General features: G+C 54.9%; 7 protein-coding genes across 7 annotated transcripts; 3 read left to right on the top strand and 4 right to left on the bottom strand.

The window, feature by feature from the left end:
* Positions 1 to 21: 21 nt before the first annotated feature.
* On the bottom strand, positions 22 to 462 carry PHACADRAFT_191088 (uncharacterized protein; the record flags this gene model as incomplete). Its single annotated transcript, XM_007391225.1, has 1 exon — positions 22 to 462. The coding sequence occupies one exon, from the start codon at positions 460 to 462 to the stop codon at positions 22 to 24; it is 441 nt and encodes a 146-aa protein (XP_007391287.1).
* A 197-nt stretch (positions 463 to 659) lies between these two features.
* Positions 660 to 1,688, bottom strand: PHACADRAFT_248801 (uncharacterized protein). The gene is made up of 5 exons (XM_007391224.1): positions 1,631 to 1,688; positions 1,184 to 1,566; positions 1,084 to 1,111; positions 775 to 1,030; positions 660 to 719 (listed from the first exon to the last, which is right to left on the bottom strand). Exons 2-4 carry the CDS (start codon positions 1,510 to 1,512, stop codon positions 797 to 799), a joined length of 591 nt encoding a protein of 196 aa, XP_007391286.1. The 5' UTR covers positions 1,513 to 1,566; positions 1,631 to 1,688; the 3' UTR covers positions 660 to 719; positions 775 to 796.
* A 660-nt stretch (positions 1,689 to 2,348) lies between these two features.
* PHACADRAFT_83158 (uncharacterized protein) lies at positions 2,349 to 6,299 on the bottom strand (the record flags this gene model as incomplete). The annotated part of the gene is made up of 11 exons (XM_007391223.1): positions 2,349 to 2,690; positions 2,747 to 2,804; positions 2,865 to 3,181; positions 3,267 to 3,970; positions 4,028 to 4,837; positions 4,931 to 5,359; positions 5,409 to 5,430; positions 5,482 to 5,770; positions 5,820 to 5,934; positions 5,983 to 6,061; positions 6,111 to 6,299. 11 exons carry the CDS (start codon positions 6,297 to 6,299, stop codon positions 2,349 to 2,351), a joined length of 3,354 nt encoding a protein of 1,117 aa, XP_007391285.1.
* Positions 6,300 to 8,148: 1,849 nt separating this feature from the next.
* Positions 8,149 to 8,696, top strand: PHACADRAFT_248795 (uncharacterized protein). Its single transcript, XM_007391222.1, has 3 exons — positions 8,149 to 8,286; positions 8,343 to 8,594; positions 8,651 to 8,696. Exons 1-2 carry the CDS (start codon positions 8,155 to 8,157, stop codon positions 8,445 to 8,447), a joined length of 237 nt encoding a protein of 78 aa, XP_007391284.1. The 5' UTR covers positions 8,149 to 8,154; the 3' UTR covers positions 8,448 to 8,594; positions 8,651 to 8,696.
* A 508-nt stretch (positions 8,697 to 9,204) lies between these two features.
* Positions 9,205 to 15,469, bottom strand: PHACADRAFT_205018 (uncharacterized protein). Its single transcript, XM_007391221.1, has 12 exons — positions 15,246 to 15,469; positions 15,113 to 15,190; positions 14,888 to 15,064; positions 14,295 to 14,838; positions 13,987 to 14,240; positions 13,705 to 13,938; positions 13,289 to 13,654; positions 12,183 to 13,238; positions 11,950 to 12,125; positions 9,839 to 11,904; positions 9,571 to 9,768; positions 9,205 to 9,512 (listed from the first exon to the last, which is right to left on the bottom strand). Exons 1-10 carry the CDS (start codon positions 15,279 to 15,281, stop codon positions 11,700 to 11,702), a joined length of 3,126 nt encoding a protein of 1,041 aa, XP_007391283.1. The 5' UTR covers positions 15,282 to 15,469; the 3' UTR covers positions 9,205 to 9,512; positions 9,571 to 9,768; positions 9,839 to 11,699.
* Positions 15,470 to 15,841: 372 nt separating this feature from the next.
* On the top strand, positions 15,842 to 16,063 carry PHACADRAFT_82126 (uncharacterized protein; the record flags this gene model as incomplete). The annotated part of the gene is made up of 2 exons (XM_007391220.1): positions 15,842 to 15,926; positions 15,984 to 16,063. Coding segments are annotated over 2 exons (165 nt in total), but the record flags the coding sequence as incomplete, so codon positions are not given.
* A 617-nt stretch (positions 16,064 to 16,680) lies between these two features.
* Positions 16,681 to 17,513, top strand: PHACADRAFT_83780 (uncharacterized protein; the record flags this gene model as incomplete). The annotated part of the gene is made up of 3 exons (XM_007391219.1): positions 16,681 to 16,973; positions 17,065 to 17,269; positions 17,322 to 17,513. Coding segments are annotated over 3 exons (690 nt in total), but the record flags the coding sequence as incomplete, so codon positions are not given.

Here is a 17,513-nt window from a genome sequence, read left to right as displayed (position 1 = left end):
GTGGGGAATCTGAGGGACTTGTCAGATGTTACGCGTAGCAAAGATGATACCGCGGATAGTGGAGCAGAGTCTATTGGTCTTGTAAAGGTGTAGTGATGTCACGGAGCGCAAAAGAGCCAGAGCAGGGGATAAGATGGTGCAGACGATACAGGCGAGCAGTAGGACGTACACATCGTGATACAGGTGCTCCAGCAAAGCTGTAAAGTCTCTTGGGGTCGCCAAGCCTTCTGATATCTCGACCGTTGGCGGGTCTCTAGTTTCGGCTCTTGTGCTTTGCGAGACAGGCAGCGACTCAAAGATAGAGGAGTGCCTGCTTAAGAGGGATTTGTGAAGTCTGAAGCGTTCCCTTGCAACTGCAATGATGATGGAACCATCGTCAAACCAAAACGCGGATGGCTGCGACGAGGTGCGCGCGCGTTCGTGGTCTATGGAAGAAGATGCCGGAAGGACGTCGTTGGCCATGGTTGAGATCGAGCAGGGCCGCAAGCATAGACGCGCGTCATTAGGCGGAAATTGACTATATCGCGTGCATTGTATCTCTTCTGCAACTTTGGTATGGTAATATACATGTGTGTAAAATATGTTGTAAAGCATGCATTACACACGAAAAACCTCCACGCATTTCGTTCCCCGGATACTTCTCCATCGCTGGCACTGCTAAGATTCCGACGCCGCGAGCGAAGTTGACTGATCCGTGGCTTGACGAGGAATCCAGAGCCCTGGAAAGGTCGTAAGCAGATGTCGATGCATAAGGAGAAATATCTTGGTTCACACTTCATGACTGATTTCCTTAGGCTTACAATGGCTCAAACGGTCCCTCGAAGCTTAGTCGTCCCTTCTCTCGCTGCTCGCGAAAATACCTCCTTGAGAAGAGCTGAAACGCCTGCGGAGTAAACTGCTCCTTCATTGGACACCAGCCGTCGCTGACAAACACGCTCGCGATGTCCTGAACTACAATGGAGATGAACTCCAGGATAGTCTCGAAGGTTTCAGGTGTCAGCGGTTTGCCGTCTTTCCTCCATGCCATCGCCTACAAAACAGGGTATGTTAGCGACGGCATGCAGAAGCAATGTCAGACGTTACCCATGGACGGCCGTTGCCCGCGTACCAGCTGAGTTAGTGGCACGAAAGGGTTCTTCAGTGATCGCTCAGATACCTCCTATACATGGCCAAATGGGCTTACGTGTCACTAGCAAACCCATTTTTAATGCTTGTTAACAGGACTGCAGTAGGATTCGTTGGTCCAGGCCCTGTATGCTCGTCTTGCACATAGTGGCGAGGAATTGTCAGAAACTGGCTCTGGCGCCGCATCAGCACGAGCGGGGTTCCAAAGAGTTCGGCGACATGAGACTCTTGCAGGAGCACGTCGTCGAGGTGTTGAACCGGACAGCAAAAGAGTTCTGTATTGTCTGCCACGGGGCGAAGCTTGTCAAGGGGGCGATCGTCCTGCCAGCAAACCCCTGTCACATGGCCTTCCCATAACTTGCCTTCGAGAGAGAGATGAGTGCGCATAGTTTCGCAGAGTCTCTTATGCGACCTCCAATGCTGCTGCTGGCAACTGGCGGTCTGCGTCACAGTGTAAGTGAGAATAAGGAAGATAATCATATAGCCAGTAGAAAAGAAGACATACACAATATTGAGCTTGGTGGCATTTGAGCGGACATGCCGTCGATCCTGTTGTCGGTGCCTCCCCGCAGTTTGTGCACCGCATAGCGAATGATCAAAGTGACCTCAAGACGGAAAAAGTTCCAAGCAGAAGGTGGGAGAGTACTCGAAGGCGAGGAGAGGAGAGATATCCGTGATATAAAGACAGGGCTCCCACGCTCGCATAATATCAAGTGTATCTACATGATCAGGATTTTGACAGCTTCATGGAACTCAGCGGCCTATGAATCATATAAGGCGAGGGTCCCGATGTAGAGGAGTATGCCTTCCCATACAACGGCTACCACGCTCGTGCCCAGAAAAAGGCAGAATATGATTTGTGTCTTGCCCAATCTAAAGGCTTGTCAGCGTGTGGTGTGTCCCTGGAATAATACTCGAAGAACTGAATCGAGCATCGCGTACAGCTTAGTGGTAAATGTGACTAGCAGGCTAGGCTACCGTGACAATTGGTTCGTTAGCTTCAACTCAACCATCTGTCGTAGCGTGTGGCGAGAAGTGCTTACAATAGCAAGCGTACTCTAACCTCCTCTCACACCGCCATGCGAGGAAAAATTCTACCCTTAGGATTACCTCCGTGATTTGTACAGCAGATTACAACGATCCAAAAAATATATACAGGAGATATATGAACACAGTTAATCTACTCATGAGTAAGGTATTGCTTGATGCTCGCTCTCCGTGGATTACACATGAGACTGGCCAGGGCGCGGGTGTCCAACAGTGAGATGAGATCCGACGGTCGGAACGGATGGCTGCTCGTGAGCGGCTTTCTTCCGCCGGTAATACATGACGAGCTCGCCCGACTGTTTCCACACAAACTGCCGTGCAGACGCGAGAGTCATGTCGAGCGGAAGGACCGTCTCATTGCAGAGAATCTCGAACTGGTCCTCGGGCCGCAGGCGCAAGTCGCTGTCCGTGCGTGAGAGCTGCTTGCTGAGCGACGCAAGCGAGCGGGCGTCCATCGATGAACGGGGCGTTGCTGTGCGCGAGCCTGTATTGCTGATTTTTTCGAGCTTGTCATGCACCTGAAATTGAACAGACGTCAGCCTAACTGCGTATATGCGCAACAACTTGGGCGTACATGATGTGTGAGCTTTCTCACTCTTAAGAAGCGGCTCGCCGTCAGCTTCGATTGCGCCCTGAATAAGCAAACACCAGTCAGCCCGGCTCATTGCGCAGCGCCGCGGTGCACAACTTACGTATTTAATAACTCCGGCAGCTGATCTTCATTGGGATCCTTGCTTTGGTACGGCAAAAGCACGAAGCTGACCTTGATCGTCGGGATTGGCGGGATCCTATTCACAAAGAGGTACTCGAGCAGCCAAAACGGCATCATCTCTTCAAGCGTCCGCGCGTCCTGACCTGTGCTCGACACCTGCCCGCGGTATAACGTTGCCCAGCCCGACGGGCATTCTTCTGAGATGAGGATCGACGTGTGCGGCGGAATCGGGATTGACGGCGCCTCGTTTGATGACGGCGGGTTAAGTGGTGCTGCGAACAGCGTTTGCAACGGCGTCTTGGGCGGTGAATGTTGTAGTACATCCTAACGTCCACAACGTTAAAGCGATGACCAGCTAATATTTATACATTGCTCAACTTACAGCAGGGGTCGCCGGCTCGGTAGTTTGGTTCGTTCCAGGCGTAGCGGCGCCCGGTGTGTCCGTGCTACTCTTTTTTTGCGTCTTCCCAAAGGCCTTGAGGCGCCCCATAAGTCTGCCTGGCGTACTAGGCGTTGACAGGTTAGAGTCCGATGCCTTCGTGGCCGGTGCGCCCCAGCTGCCGAAGTCATCGGGTGACGGCGGCACAGGCACAGGCGGTGGTGCAGACATACTCGGTCTCCGTCCCCGCAGTGAGAAGTAGTCGTTTTCACGCATAGCTGCTGGCACGCCGTAATCCACTGTCGCAGACCGCCGGGGCATAGGCGTATTAGTAGTGCTTAATGGCGACTGTGGTATCGGAGACAGAGCCGAGGGGTCTCGTAAGGAAGCGTTAATGGGTATCATCGGCGGTATAAGAGGCGAAGATCCCGTGGAGGTCGTGATGCTCGGTGTCACAGCGGGAACCATGTTCGGAGAGGCTACGACCACCGTACTCTTGCTGCGCGTTGGCGACCGCTTAGCCTCAGATGATAGCCGCGTTTGTTCGGGCGAATTGCTTCCAATATCAATATGTCCCGGTGCAGCCCCTCGATGCATTCTATGGTTTTCTGGGACATTCGTCTCGCGGGTACGTTTTGCAACGGCACGTTGCTGGTCACGTATGAAGTGTATGAACAAGTTACGCAACACCCACTTGCCCACGTTAACTGGTTGCACAGTCAGCACCACTTCGTTACAGAGAACAGTAAAGCAGCAGTACGTACTCCTTGCTTCGTCCCCAAAATGTTTCTCGGGACCGAAGCCCGCCTCGTCCGCGTAGATCTCGGCCTCGAAACAGCGCTCGTTCAGGTGCACGCTGAGCAAGCCCGTCTTCGTGTCGATGCTCGCCCAGTTCGCCACGACCGCCTCACCCTCGACGCGCTCCTTCACCGTCTCGAGAGCTTCGCGCGGACTGCGCTCGGTGTCCTGCGAGTCGTATTTGCTTCCATGTGAAGAGGAGGTTGAGCTGCAGAAGCTTGCCTCTGCAACATCTTCGGCGATAAATCGCCCAAGGCACGCGCCGCGTACAATGTCCCAAACTGCGACGGCGCCCTCGATGTTGACTGTCAGCGCGTGTACGCGGTCGTTGAGCAGCGCGCAGCGCACCAGCCCTTGCTCTCCATGGATCACTTCGTCCGGGATAGTGCGGAGTGGGACGGCATCGGATGCCATCTCGCGCTCTTCGTACTCCGCTCGCGCTGTTCGGCGTGGATGCAACGTCTCCTCCGGTATGCGCGAATGTGCCGTGATCGAATCTGCCTGGATGGGGCTAGCGCTGCGCGGGACGCCCAGCGGACCGCTGACGTTCGATGCGGTATTCCCGGAGAAGACTGCTTGTAAGGGGCTCCGCACCAGCCTTGGCACGCTCATAATACTCGCCGCGCTATAGAGTGTCGCAACCTCGGGGTCCCTACCTCTGCCTACGCCGCTAAATCCGGCGAAGCCTTCGTTCGGCGACGTCAGCTTGACAAGGCTTTCGAACGGCAGCCCGTACCACGTCTCGTCGCCCTCGCGTTCGAAATCCAGTTTGTTAGCTTGCGCGTCCGAGATCGACAGCGACGTCCGCTTCGACTTTGACCAGGGCGTTGGACTGGGCGAGTGCGATGGCGAGTGAAAGCGGGAGACACTCAGCGTCGGTGACGATTGCTGCTCTCGAGGTGAATCTGTCGGACTCGTCGTGAAGTTGAGGTTCTCATCCGACCCGCTTCCAAGCACCATCGCGCGGACGGCTCTGCGCTGCGGCACACGCCAACGCTTGATACTCGAGCTTCCGCTAGCGGTCCAGAGCAAGTTGTCGTCCATTGCGACTATCTTGTTTATACCATCCAGTGCTTTGAGCGCGTTGCTGTCAGATTCTTGAGCGATAAGCACACACTCGCCCTCTGAGATATCCGTGCACCCCTCGGCGTCAACCTTGCATACAAGGCCGGTACGGTCACCGGAGTAGAAAATCTCGAGAGACGGATGGTTGGAGAATAATGACCAAACAGAATCGGCGTGATGTGTAAAGGTGTGCAAACAGCGTTGAGTAGCCAGAGACCATAATTTGACGGATGCTGCCAAAAACGTCAGCTAGGGTAGCACATTATCCAAATGCACGCGTACCATCTGCGGAGCCAGTCAGGAGCTAGGATATCCTTCAGCGACATGGCAATATTTGCAAGTGATGGAAACATACATATCTAGCATCTTCACTGATAAGAATGGCGCGAATATTATCCGTGTGGCCGACAAGTTTGCTGACCCTCTTGCCGCTGCGAGGGTCCCACATACGCACAACGCGTTCTGGCGAGCCCGACGCAATTACCGAGCCGAACGGGTCAGCAGCCAGGGCGTACACGGATGCTTTAGGTCCAGACGCCTCGGGTGTGTTCAGCGTCACCAGAGCATCCTGCTCCGTGCGCGCCGGGTCCCAAATCTTGATCGTGCGGTCGAACGATGCGGATGCAAGCCACTGGCGGTCCCGGCTGGATCAACAGTAAGCGGGAGTAACAAGGAGCATTTGGGGATACGCACCAGTAAGCTAGACACCGAACGTAATCATCGTGCGCGCCGACGATAGCAGGCTCCGAAGGGGAGTGTGCATGTGGAGACCAGGCTTTGACTGTACCGTCCGACGATGCGGATACAACTACCAGAAGCTTGAGCGTCCGACTTGAACTATCAGATAAGAGCGTACCCGTCTGATTGTGGTTACATAGAACGACATCATTCACCCAGTCTGTATGCGCTTGGACGGACTGGCGGAATTGGGACATCTACGGCTGTTTGTCAGGCTTCGCGAAAGGCTGCAGTAAACCTGCCCACCTGCCCGGGCTGGAACGCCTCCAGGTCCGTCTCCCACTGCTCTTCCCAGGGGATACCATCTTCTGGTCTCGGCGGACGCCTCTTATTCCGCCTATTGACGTCCTGCACATCCCCCAGGATATCGCCGTCGCTTCGGCCCTCGTCGACCTCATCTTCGTCCTCAGCCACTTCGTCTGCCCAGCCGGTCATGATCTCCCACCTGCCAAAATTCCTTTGCATGACATTGTCGCTGACTCCGTACCGGTGAGCGCGCTTCTTCATTGGGATGCCCAAGTCCCAGGAAATGACCATTCCGTCGCGGCCGCCGCTGTAGAGGATGCCTTCGGGCGTGTTACGCCCGACGAGCTGCGTGGCGGTGTCGAGCGCAAGGCAACACACACCAAGTCGGTGTCGTGGATGCTGCCCCCACTTGGGCCAAGGCTCATTTGGTTGTTCATGCTCATGTCGGAAGGGGATGAGCAGAGGGGCGGACGAGCCCGTCTTGGAGGCGCCGTGTTGAGGAAGCCGTAACCTGGGGACCGGTTCCGAGGGCGGTGGAATTATGTAGCTTACTCGTCGTCGAACAGGTGCCATTCTTCGTCGTCATGAACGCTCTCAGCGTAGGTGGGTGGAGAACGACGAGCTTGGCCGGGAAGCAAGTACAAGCGAGAGGGTTCAGAGGTGCCTGAGATCTTATCTTATCTCAAATGCGCTGACGTGCGAGGTTTTGATCTCATCTAATCTCATGAGTCATGCGATGTGCGTAAGCGTGCTCACTGCTCATGTCGACGCGTCTCCCGACATTATCCTGAGCGTAAATGCCCATTTGATTTGAGGCTATGCAGATCATATTAGGCACTCACGATGTCAGTGTGCAAGGCCCAAGAATGTCTTATCAGCGGCTGATCAGCAGCACGCACGCAGAATCCGTCAGCTCTGTTCGGGCCAATGAGTCGATTCCCCTGCCCTTTTCTTCTACAACACTGTTTGCGGTCTGACCATTTGCTGCTGTAATTTGGTATACTTACACCGCTTTTGAGCGAGCATACTGATAGAGTCGGATGCTTCCATATTATTGCCCACCGGCTGTTACTGAAGTATTACAGAACTCGCCCGCGTTATGCACCGCTATGGTGAAGAGCCTAGCACATCTAGAAGCAGAGCATTGCCCCTCGTAGCCGTGGTAGATAGCCATGAAAGTCAACTGCATACTGTCTGATCATTACTACTCACTGCCTTAAATACGTGATCACTGACCAAATAGCACGGTGTGCTTCAGCAATAATACGTGGGCTCAGTGCATTTATCCGCAAACTCGTTCTCTCTGGTCGATGCACCTGAATCTCGCTGCACCTCGTATACAAAAGCTTGAGCGGTTACGAAAGTAGAAAGATTTATGAGAGGGCTCCAAAGTGCACCGTCGGACCGCCATGCCCGGATACAGGTCAGCATCTATCCAGCTGTGCGGACTTTAACCTTGGTTCGTATCTTGGCAGAAAAGGTGTACCATTACTGACTGCCATGTCAGGGGTGTTGTTGATCCAAACCTAGCCCGCGCTGCACATGGATGACTATCCTCGTGGGACAACTCTAACACAAGGGCGTCCGTTATCTGATATGTTTCCACGAAGCTCGTCGTTTGAGACAGAATGTATTGAGCGGTGCTTCAGGGTGCTTCCTGTGCCTGTCGACGCGCTCATCGGTGCCTTTCAAGATGTCGGCGAAGTCTGCGTGTAGCATTTCTTTTTGACCGAAAAACATGATGTAGTAGAGCGGGGGAGATTGACCACCAAAGTCTCCGCGGAAATGTGTGTTCAGGGGTAGAAAACACGATGGGAGGAGAGCGCAACGAGACTTTGATTGGAGTTCTATGTGGGGAACGGTGCCTTGACGGCTAAAGCGGCGCGGTTCTCGGGCGCTTACCTCAGGTGCAGTTCTCGACGACCTCGAGTGTTCCGACTTCGACGAGAAAGCCCACCTCCTCTACGCCGCCATCGTCGCCGCCACCGCCCAGCACATCGGGCGCAGAGGCGTGTCAGGATCCGTTTCCCCACAGTCTCGAGCGATGGCCATCACGAAATGGATACCGGCCTTTGGCGCAGCCCCAAGTACGAGCACTACAACCTCTCCAGCGCAGCCGGAGGAGGCGATCCCTGTGACCGCTGCTGCAGATGCGAAGCAGTTTGGGTTAGAAAACGTGTGTTGATCCATCTACTGTTCCCCCCTCCATAGCTGATCATCTGCTTGTTGCAGTTTGGAAACACTTGGTGCGCACATCTTTCTATTTCGCCTCTACAACTCGACTACGCTCCCGGCTCGTGCTGCTCGCAGTGGATTCGGGCAAGATACCTGTGGTAGGCACAAAATGCCTCAGTTCCTGGAGCTCTCTTCCATGCACTTCCTCGTGCACTCAAAGGGGTTCACACGTACGAGGTGTCTGGCGATAGCCCGGCAGTAACCGCATGGCACGTCTGTCCATCTGCGTCCTTGACCTCCTCGTTCCCTGTCCGCTTATCTTCATACTATGCGTTTATTGAAGCTGACGCTCTCGCCTTCCGTAGCTACGCCAATTCCGTCCTTCAGGCTCTCTATTTCTGCGGGCCCTTCAGAGACCTCGTTGTCCAGTACCCTGACCCGTCCTTTCCGGAAGAGCTCCTCGCGCAATCCATGCTTCCTCTATTACCACCACAGCCAGCACCGCCACCTCCGAGCCATACTCGCCCGAAGTCGAGCCGCAAAGGGTCCGTGTCCGAGAACCTTACCACCAGTTTGGACTGCGCAAGCCCAACGCATTCACCGGGGCCGCCAATTCCACCAACGCCCCCAACACTGCTGTCTGCTCTGCGATCACTGTACTTGCACATCAGCCGGAACCCGGCAGATAAGGGAACAGTCGCGCCGAAAGCCTTCATCGAGAAGCTCAAGGAGCTTAACGAACTTTTCCGGTCTACAATGCACCAGGACGCGCACGAGTTCCTGAACTACCTGCTCAATCAGATCGTAGAGGAGATGGATGAGGAGAAGAAGAAGTTGCAGAACGGGAATGGTTCGCCCAGTAGCACCCCGGGGGAAGAACGTGCGTTGTTGGTTGCTTTCAAAGCGCGATCATATGGGCTCATTCTGCACAGTCGCAGCGTCGGTGGGAACGCTATCCTCGACAGTGGCGACATCAGTCGCCCAGAATCTTGCGAAAAACACCCTCGTGCACCAGCTCTTCGAGGGCATCCTGACAAGCGAAACCCGGTGCCTCACATGCGAGACGGTCTCGTCGCGGGATGAATCCTTCCTGGACTTGTCGATCGATATTGACCAAAACTCGAGCGTCACGGCATGTTTGCGTCAATTCAGTGCGAGCGAAATGCTGTGCCAGAGGAATAAGTTTTTTTGCGACGCCTGCTGCGATCTTCAGGAGGCCGAGAAGCGGTAGGTGTCGTCATATGCTGATTTTTCGGGCCGCCTTACTAAACGGGCGCGGACGTAGAATGAAGATCAAAAAGTTACCGAACGTCCTCGCGTTGCATCTCAAGCGTTTCAAGTACCAAGAAGACGTCGGCAAGTACATCAAGCTCGCGTACCGCGTCGCCTTTCCCCTCGAGCTGCGCCTCTTTAATACCGTGGATGATGCGCAGAATCCGGACCGACTGTACGAGCTCTTTGCTATCGTTGTACACATTGGCAAGTGAGTGTCCGCCCAGCTATCCTTATCGCCACGCTTCTTTGTTCCCGCTGGTAACCTTACTTCTCGCTAGCGGTCCCCACCATGGTCACTACGTAAGTGTTGTGAAAGCACGCGGCACCTGGTTCCTATTCGACGACGACAGTGTCGAGGCTATCAAGGAGTCTGACATCCTGCGATACTTTGGTGATTCAAACGCTGGCGCAGCATATGTGCTGTACTATCAAGCCGTTGATCTCGACCCGTCCGCATTGGGTCTGCATCCACCACAGTCGGAGTCCGCGGCAGCCTCGACCAACGCACCTGCCGACTCGTCAGCGAGCCAGACTGCGACACTGGCGACTACTCATGAGGAGGACGAGTCTCTCAACCCATCGCCTGCATTACCCCCGGGTCTCACACCTGACGACCAGCAAACCCCATCGTCCCGTTCCGATCCATCGCCGCCTACGTTCATATCGCCCTTCACCACAGCAGAACCGCAGCCGATCCCACAGCCCCAGCTGGTGCTGTCTTTGAATATCCCTGTTGCTCGCACTAGCATGGACACCGCAAATGTGTCGCCGACGGTACCGTCTACCCCTGGGGCGACAGGCAACAAAGGCTTCTTCGGCACTCTCAGGCACTCACCGTCAATCAGCTTCCGAGCTTTGCGCAGCCCCCCTCCATCCACCAACGGGTCAGAACATCGTAAAAGCATTGTAGAGGTCCCACCAGTCCCCCCAATACCCATTCCGTCAACCCCGCGGTCGTCGACCGCTGACACTCGCTTTGCCGGCTCGACTCCGTCGCCAGTGGTTCCTGTCCCGTCTCCTCTGATGAATGCAGTCGTCCCGAACGGCAAGGAGAAGGAGAAGAGCCCAGGCAACTGGTTCAAGCGCAAGAGCCTTCGTTCGGACAAGCCACCACCTAGTAGTTCCAGCCATCTCGCAGAGCGAAGCTTGTCGGCGGCGGGACAGGGGCATGACGACAATAGCGTTCCATGGTACAAGCCTTCCAAACGTGCAAGCCGAACAGCATCCGAGGCCGGGCTGATGAGCCAGCCAACCATACCCATCTCGACGTCCATACCCGCGTCTATCGCCTCTCCTATGCAAGCAGCGTCTCCTGCACTGAGAACGGTCCAGGAAGGCAAGAACTCGGCGGTGGAGCCGTTCGTACTGTCTGAAAAATCCGACAGGCGCAGCTCAAGACAACGGCCCTCGACCGCTGGTGGCGCGATCGAACGGCCAAAGTCGGAGGCCGCGCCACCGCTACCGCCATTGCCATCCTCACACACGATGCCGTTGTCGCATGTGATGTCAAGCCCAGGCAGCACACCAAACGGACTGGCACATCATTCGGGCGCGCCAAAAACGCAGCGGCCGCACACTTCGCACGCGTCGGCATCAATGTCGGCCCCACCTTCGAGCCTCGGAATTTCGGCCTCAAACGGGACGTCGAGCACACTCAGCGAGAGCGTAAGCACTATGGCCTCGTCGACAGGTGCGACGAAGCCTGCGAAACGAGCCACGAGGAAGCTGAGCTTCACAGCGCCGATGCTCGGGTTCGGGCGCAAGGAAAAGGAAAAGCGCCCACAGACGCCGGCGACGCCCTTCTCTCCGGCCAGCCGTTAGCTCGTCGTCTCTGTGCCTTTCGTGGACTTGAGTGTTTCCTCCGCTCTATTCGCGCTTCTTAGGAGAGCCTCGTGGGTGTCCTTCAATCGTTGTAATACTGTAATTGCCAATACCGCTCTTAAATACCGGACTAAACACAGGCAACACCGCCACAATGTACCTTAACATGTAGTTATTGTCGGGCATAACATAGCATCTCCGCACTCGAGACGAGCGTAGATAATTGCCTAATTCTATTAGCAGGTGCACCAATTGAAGGGTATCCGGCAGAAGGTATGTGTGAGAGTCAGGACCAGACAAGTTAACTGACCAGACAAGTTAACTTGCGATCTCTTCAAGCCGCGACATGTTGAGTACGCCACGACCAAATCCCGCCGCCACGGCCGCATAGCCACCCTCTTTAACCTCGGATAAGAATACATCGTGCTGATCCGCAAGCCGCACGTTATTGCGCCGAATTTCGCGGATGATGCTGCGCTGCCGAGCGCAGTTTGGACACTCGGTTTCGTGCTCGCCCAAACACCTGGGCGCAGTCAGAATATGACAATATACAGAAGAGGCGACGTACCGTTGATGGTAGCTGTGATTGCACATGAAATGGAGACTAGGTAAATCGAGTTGTCCACCGCAAGCCGAGCACTGAGTGACATGGAACACTCGCGGGTGCTCGGGGTCAGATAGATCTTCAACCTGCTTGAGCTTCGCCTTCGTTTCCGTACGATACGAGTCGATGAGCTTCTGGTCCTGCGATGCTGTCAGAAATTCAAACGACGGGATAAGAATAAGCGGCTTAATACTCACCATGTCAATTTCCGCGCGTGCGCTCTTGATGCGCGATAACAGCCACTGCTTCACGAGCCCAACGCTCGCAACATTGTTCCGGCTAAGGACTTGCACGACCGCGAGCGGCGGCATGATCTTCTCTGACTCAATATGTTCGAGGATTCGGCCGAGGTCGTCCGTGTGGCGCCCAAGTAGCTCCGGTGAAGACGTCAGAAAGCGTAACACGAGCGGGTACAAGCCCGGCTGCTGAGCACCGTACTTATCGAGGCAGTGTATAACATCCTTGGACCCACCTGACGTCGGATCTTCGCGCTCGCGGTCCATGTGGAAGCGGAGAACATCCTCGAACATGCCAAGCTTCTCCCAAAGCAGGACGAGGCCAGGTGTGAAGCCACGCGTTGAGCACAGAATGAGCGCGTGGGTGTGGTCGTATGGAAGATCATCTCGTTGCAACACCCGCAGTGCCTTGTCCGGCGTATCCACGAGGTAAAGCTCGAGCAGAGTGTTCCATACCGCTGCTTGGTCGCGCCGCTCCACCTCTGGGTCGGCATTCAGGTCGGACTCAACAACAGTCGGAACGCCCTCTTTACTGTTTACACTTCGGCCCCACCGCAGCAGCGCGACCTGCTCGAGGAAGTTTAGGAAGTTTACCGGATGGTCGATGAAATGCGCGAAGTACACTCGAGGTGATGGGCGCTTGATTACCTGGTGCCGAGCCGACTTGGCCACAGTCGGCGTCGCAGTGCGGGATGGCTGAGAGGAAGGGCTAGCGTCGGATACGTTCACGGACCCTTGCCGTCTTGGCGCAGGAGCCTTGACGGTGGTGGTAGTCGAGGCCGTCGATGGCTGTGCAGTCTCTGACGATGCACTAGCCGCCGACCCTCTGTTCAGCGCAAGATATGACAAGTACGACGGCCCACCAACACTAGACTGGCGAGCCGACGCAGGTGGTGAGTCCTCATCGTTGATGGCCAAGGGTGTCAGGCTTGTACAGAGATCGATAAGAAGAGCAGTAGTCTCCTCGGGAAGATTATCCAAGAGGGCGCGGCCATACCGCGCCAGATTTCCTTCGGCCTGAGATACTTGATCAACAGATTGAAAGCAGTTCGATTGACGTCACGTACCGCCTCGGTTCCAAGTCTCCGTAAGTACGTCAATGCTTCGCGGTAATTGCCCGCGTCCTCGACCATAATCTGCAAATAGTCTTCGTGCCGCTCGTACTTCTCCGCTAGGTACGATGCATGCTCAAAGTAGCCTGCCTGGCGGCAAACGCGAATCGCCGTATCGAGGTCGAACGGCAACTCATCTGCGTCACTGTCTGCGGATGTACGGCGCGATTCGCTCTTGATAAAGCTGTCAAGCCGCGTGACGTCCTTGAGCTTCGTGTACGTGTTTAGCAGAAGCGTCGTGTGGTCCGCATTAGCAAGCCCGCGATTATGCAGTTCTTGCAGATACATGACAAGATTGTGAATACGTTGAGCGTCGAGAAACTGCGTACGCGGTCAGCTGAGAGGTTAGCTTCAGCGACAGAACTATGTACCTTGCGAACGACATAGCTCGGTTGCACGTAACTAATTGTTTGTACGAACTGTTGCATCGCTGAATCGTACTCGCCTTTCGCGTACAGATGGTCGCCGTACTGCTTCCGGATATCGGCAACGTTTTGCTCATCCAAGCCCTGTGTCTTTGCCAGGCTCAGCGCGAGTAAGTATTGCGACTTGCGGTACAGCAACTCGAGTTTTTCAGGGGTCGGCTTCTCTTCTAGACGGAGAAGCTTGGGATCAATCAGCTACAGTCAATGCACAGGCAGAGGGATGCGCACCTTGCCGTCATTGGATAGTAAGTAGATCTGTCCACTTGCGGCGAAAATGTCTCGAATACCGTCCGTATACGTCCCTGAGTAGGCGACAAACTTATTCTCTAGATCGAACACGACGACCCTCGAAATTTCTGCGCCAATATCATTGTCCCTGACAAAATTGCGAACGGTCGCGGAAGGCGCGGATGCGGTGGGCGTGAACGGCGGTGAAACGATAACTAAGTAATTGCGATGCGCATACACCGCAGATTTGTGCCCTGTGCAGAAATGTCGGCGATATGAAGGGGTTATGGGAGATCGGATGAGCACACCTTCGTATGCATAGCACGCGCCCCGTCCTTCAATACCGCACAGATAGATTGCCTCATCTCTGGCGACAACGATCTCCCTTGCGCCATGATCCATTGTGGCACAGCCAAGCGCGCAGCCAACCTCATCAACAGCGGTAGGCGTTCCTCCATGCCCTTTGCCCGACACTTGATACATGAGCACACGGTTGGTTGTCACAATGAAGAGGTGAATGTCGAGGTTGTCGCGGTTAGACTCGCGGAAACCTAGGCCAGTGACCGGGTCACTCGAACCCTCGAGCACAACACGTGCCTTTGGAAGCGCAGTAAGTGAGGTCGAGCCGTTAAAGATGGATTGGTCGAGATGTCGATAGAGCAGAACAGTGCCGTCCGCAAGGCCGATAGCGAGGTGAGAAAGCGAGGCAGTCAATGCGATAGTAGAGACAGGGTGCGGTCGATTTCCGCTTTGAACCTTAGCAGAGCGGAGAAGGACCGGCGCACCCGATTTCTTCTCTGTTGTTTGCAAGTCCCATATCTTCAGCAATGGGTGACGGGCGGTGTCTTCTTCCTAGCGAACCATGAGCAGGGGAACAACATGAAACTGGGCTACAACGCACCCCTATGGTAACCAAAAGTCCACTTCTCTCAAGCATGTGTGTCACCCGCCCGCCTGTGTGCGCGACCCATGCGTTGACGGTCTCGAAGTCCTCATTGAGCCGATATACGCTCCCGTGAATGTCTGCCACGATCGTACCATGTTGAGTCGAAGTAATGCATGAGATCTCCGGCGTTTTCTACAACTCTTCGTAAATTGCACAGGTAGAAGGAGTGGTCATTCTCACTTTGAATATCTCGGGCGAACTAGCGAGGTCGTGAACGTCTTTCACTGGAGTGATGTCGAAAAAGTTGAACTGCCTCCACTAAACGCGCTCACTGTCGGCCAAGTTTAGGGTACGAGGTGAAAGATTAGCTCACTGCTGATGCGGCGGGTGTTGCTGAGTGAGTGCTCATCGTTGTACCTTACTCCGAAGACCGGTGGGGAGGGTCGCTCAAAGCGCAACGCGTGTGACCAGGCGATAGCTTACGTCGACGAGCAGGTACGCTCACTCTGGCACTATCAATCTCTCGACTGGTTGAATGAGAAGACAAGTAGCGGATATGATTTGGCGTGGATCAAGAGGCGTGAGCGCGATGCGCGTATCAGGAGGCAGCGTGTCATTCTCTTATTCATAGCTTATCTTCTTAGCATAGTTAGGCGCCTAACAGTAAATTCTGCTTACCCGCGGCTTATTTGGTTTCAACATATGCTTACCAGTCACGTGCCTCGGCCGTACCCGGCCCCGCTGCCCACGCTCGACGAGCTTGCGCTCTGTAGCAAAGTAGCTTGCGTCCATCCCACATCTAGGTCGGCCCCTCGCAAATTTCCTTCCTCTGTCTCAAGCTCACAGATAAAAGACCTGTAATAGAACCACTGCAATGGCATTCCTCGGACTCCGCGCCTGGCCCACTCCTGCACGTCTCTGTTACACGCCCTTCGCAAAACATGCCCGCTGACAGGCCGCGTCTTCTAGGTCTTGAAGCCAATGTGGCCTTTCCTTGCCGCCTCTAGCATTACGTTCTTCCTTGTCTCGAAGGCACAGGACATGGGCGTCCGCTGTATGTTCCACCTATGAATTGTCTAAGCGCATGAAAAGACTGACTATTCACTTTCAGCTGAACAATACAAGAACGATCCTCGAAACCCCTACCGCGAGCAGATCGCTAAGGAAGAGGCTGCTAAAGCACACCACTAGACAGTTTGTTGTGTCAGATAGCTTGCTGCAATAGAGTGCCCGGTGTCTTACCGTCCAGTATCTGTGCGGTTGCTGCGGAGGTCATCGCCCGCAGGAAACTATCTTCTGCAGGAGAACAACAAGTATACATGACAGGCCTGAGAGGACTGCGGCTATCTGGTGTGCGCATTGCCGAGCATTTAGAGACTGACCAAGCAATGCCTTTGGATGGTTGTTTTGCTTTTGTATGTTCTTTGGTCATGCACGCACCTTATCAGACTACGGACATGAAAGCTGCATCGCTACATGGAACTATATCTGGATACCTATTTATGGAGTGCTGCTAATACCGTGCACGATACAAAGTCCCAGCGGCGATGGCAAAGAGCAGCCTACGCCAGACTCGCGCGGCGCGCTTAAGCGCGTCGCGTTAACTCGCGTTCTCGCCACCACCGCCACCGTCTCACCTATCCTCCTCGCGCCCCACTGACATCAGCTAGCAGCCCCAGAGACATGGAAGATGCCGGGTGAGGGACAGAGAGCGGACTGAATGGCGGGAGGAGCCGGGGCGAACGAGGACGAGGTCAGGGGGAGACGAACGGGACGCGAGGGTACCAGGCCCCTGCTCGATCTCAACCATGGCCAACGACGTCCTTCCGGCATCTTCTTCCATAGACCACGAACGCGCGCGCACCTCGTCGCAGCCATCCGCGTTTTGGTTTGACGATGGTTCCATCATCATTGCAGTTGCAAGGGAACGCTTCAGACTTCACAAATCCCTCTTAAGCAGGCACTCCTCTATCTTTGAGTCGCTGCCTGTCTCGCAAAGCACAAGAGCCGAAACTAGAGACCCGCCAACGGTCGAGATATCAGAAGGCTTGGCGACCCCAAGAGACTTTACAGCTTTGCTGGAGCACCTGTATCACGATGTGTACGTCCTACTGCTCGCCTGTATCGTCTGCACCATCTTATCCCCTGCTCTGGCTCTTTTGCGCTCCGTGACATCACTACACCTTTACAAGACCAATAGACTCTGCTCCACTATCCGCGGTATCATCTTTGCTACGCGTAACATCTGACAAGTCCCTCAGATTCCCCACTATCCACATCCTCGCCCGTGAACGGTTTCGCATGCTCCTAGAACCGGAACCAGGGATCGTGAACTTCATCACGCCAGAAAATCCAGAAGAGGCATTGGGCCTTGCAGTGGAACACGACATCCCATCGGTGCGTGGCGCATACGAGACTACGCAGATGGTCTGCTGACCTCCTGCCGCAGGTACGAAAGGCACTATACTACAGCGTCGCTACGACTTCTCATTTTGAGCCCGACTCGACGCATCCGTCGCTTCCAAGATCGGTCACGGACCGCTGTGCAGTGCTGCAGGAGCATCTCATCACCCATTTCACACCCATCCTCTTTACGGTTGCGACAGCGGGACACATGACATGCACGGACGTATTTGCGGAA

Source organism: Phanerochaete carnosa, assembly GCF_000300595.1.
Source record: "Phanerochaete carnosa HHB-10118-sp unplaced genomic scaffold PHACAscaffold_1, whole genome shotgun sequence".
NCBI lineage: Eukaryota > Fungi > Basidiomycota > Agaricomycetes > Polyporales > Phanerochaetaceae > Phanerochaete > Phanerochaete carnosa.
Note: the sequence above shows the minus strand (reverse complement) of the source record. Positions and strands in the feature narration are given on the sequence as shown.

Coding starts and splice junctions, on each gene's coding strand:
- PHACADRAFT_248801 (XM_007391224.1), bottom strand. CDS start 1,512: ATGCGCACTCATCTCTCTCTCGAAGGCAAGTTATGGGAAGGCCATGTG. Junction 1,112..1,183: donor AATGGGTTTGCTAGTGACAC/GTAAGCCCATTT, acceptor CCACTAACTCAG/CTGGTACGCGGGCAACGGCC. Junction 1,031..1,083: donor CGGGCAACGGCCGTCCATGG/GTAACGTCTGAC, acceptor CCTGTTTTGTAG/GCGATGGCATGGAGGAAAGA.
- PHACADRAFT_248795 (XM_007391222.1), top strand. CDS start 8,155: ATGGCCATCACGAAATGGATACCGGCCTTTGGCGCAGCCCCAAGTACG. Junction 8,287..8,342: donor AGCAGTTTGGGTTAGAAAAC/GTGTGTTGATCC, acceptor TGCTTGTTGCAG/TTTGGAAACACTTGGTGCGC.
- PHACADRAFT_205018 (XM_007391221.1), bottom strand. CDS start 15,281: ATGAGCACTCACTCAGCAACACCCGCCGCATCAGCA. Junction 14,241..14,294: donor CGCGTGCTATGCATACGAAG/GTGTGCTCATCC, acceptor ATTTCTGCACAG/GGCACAAATCTGCGGTGTAT. Junction 12,126..12,182: donor CACGCGCGGAAATTGACATG/GTGAGTATTAAG, acceptor ACAGCATCGCAG/GACCAGAAGCTCATCGACTC.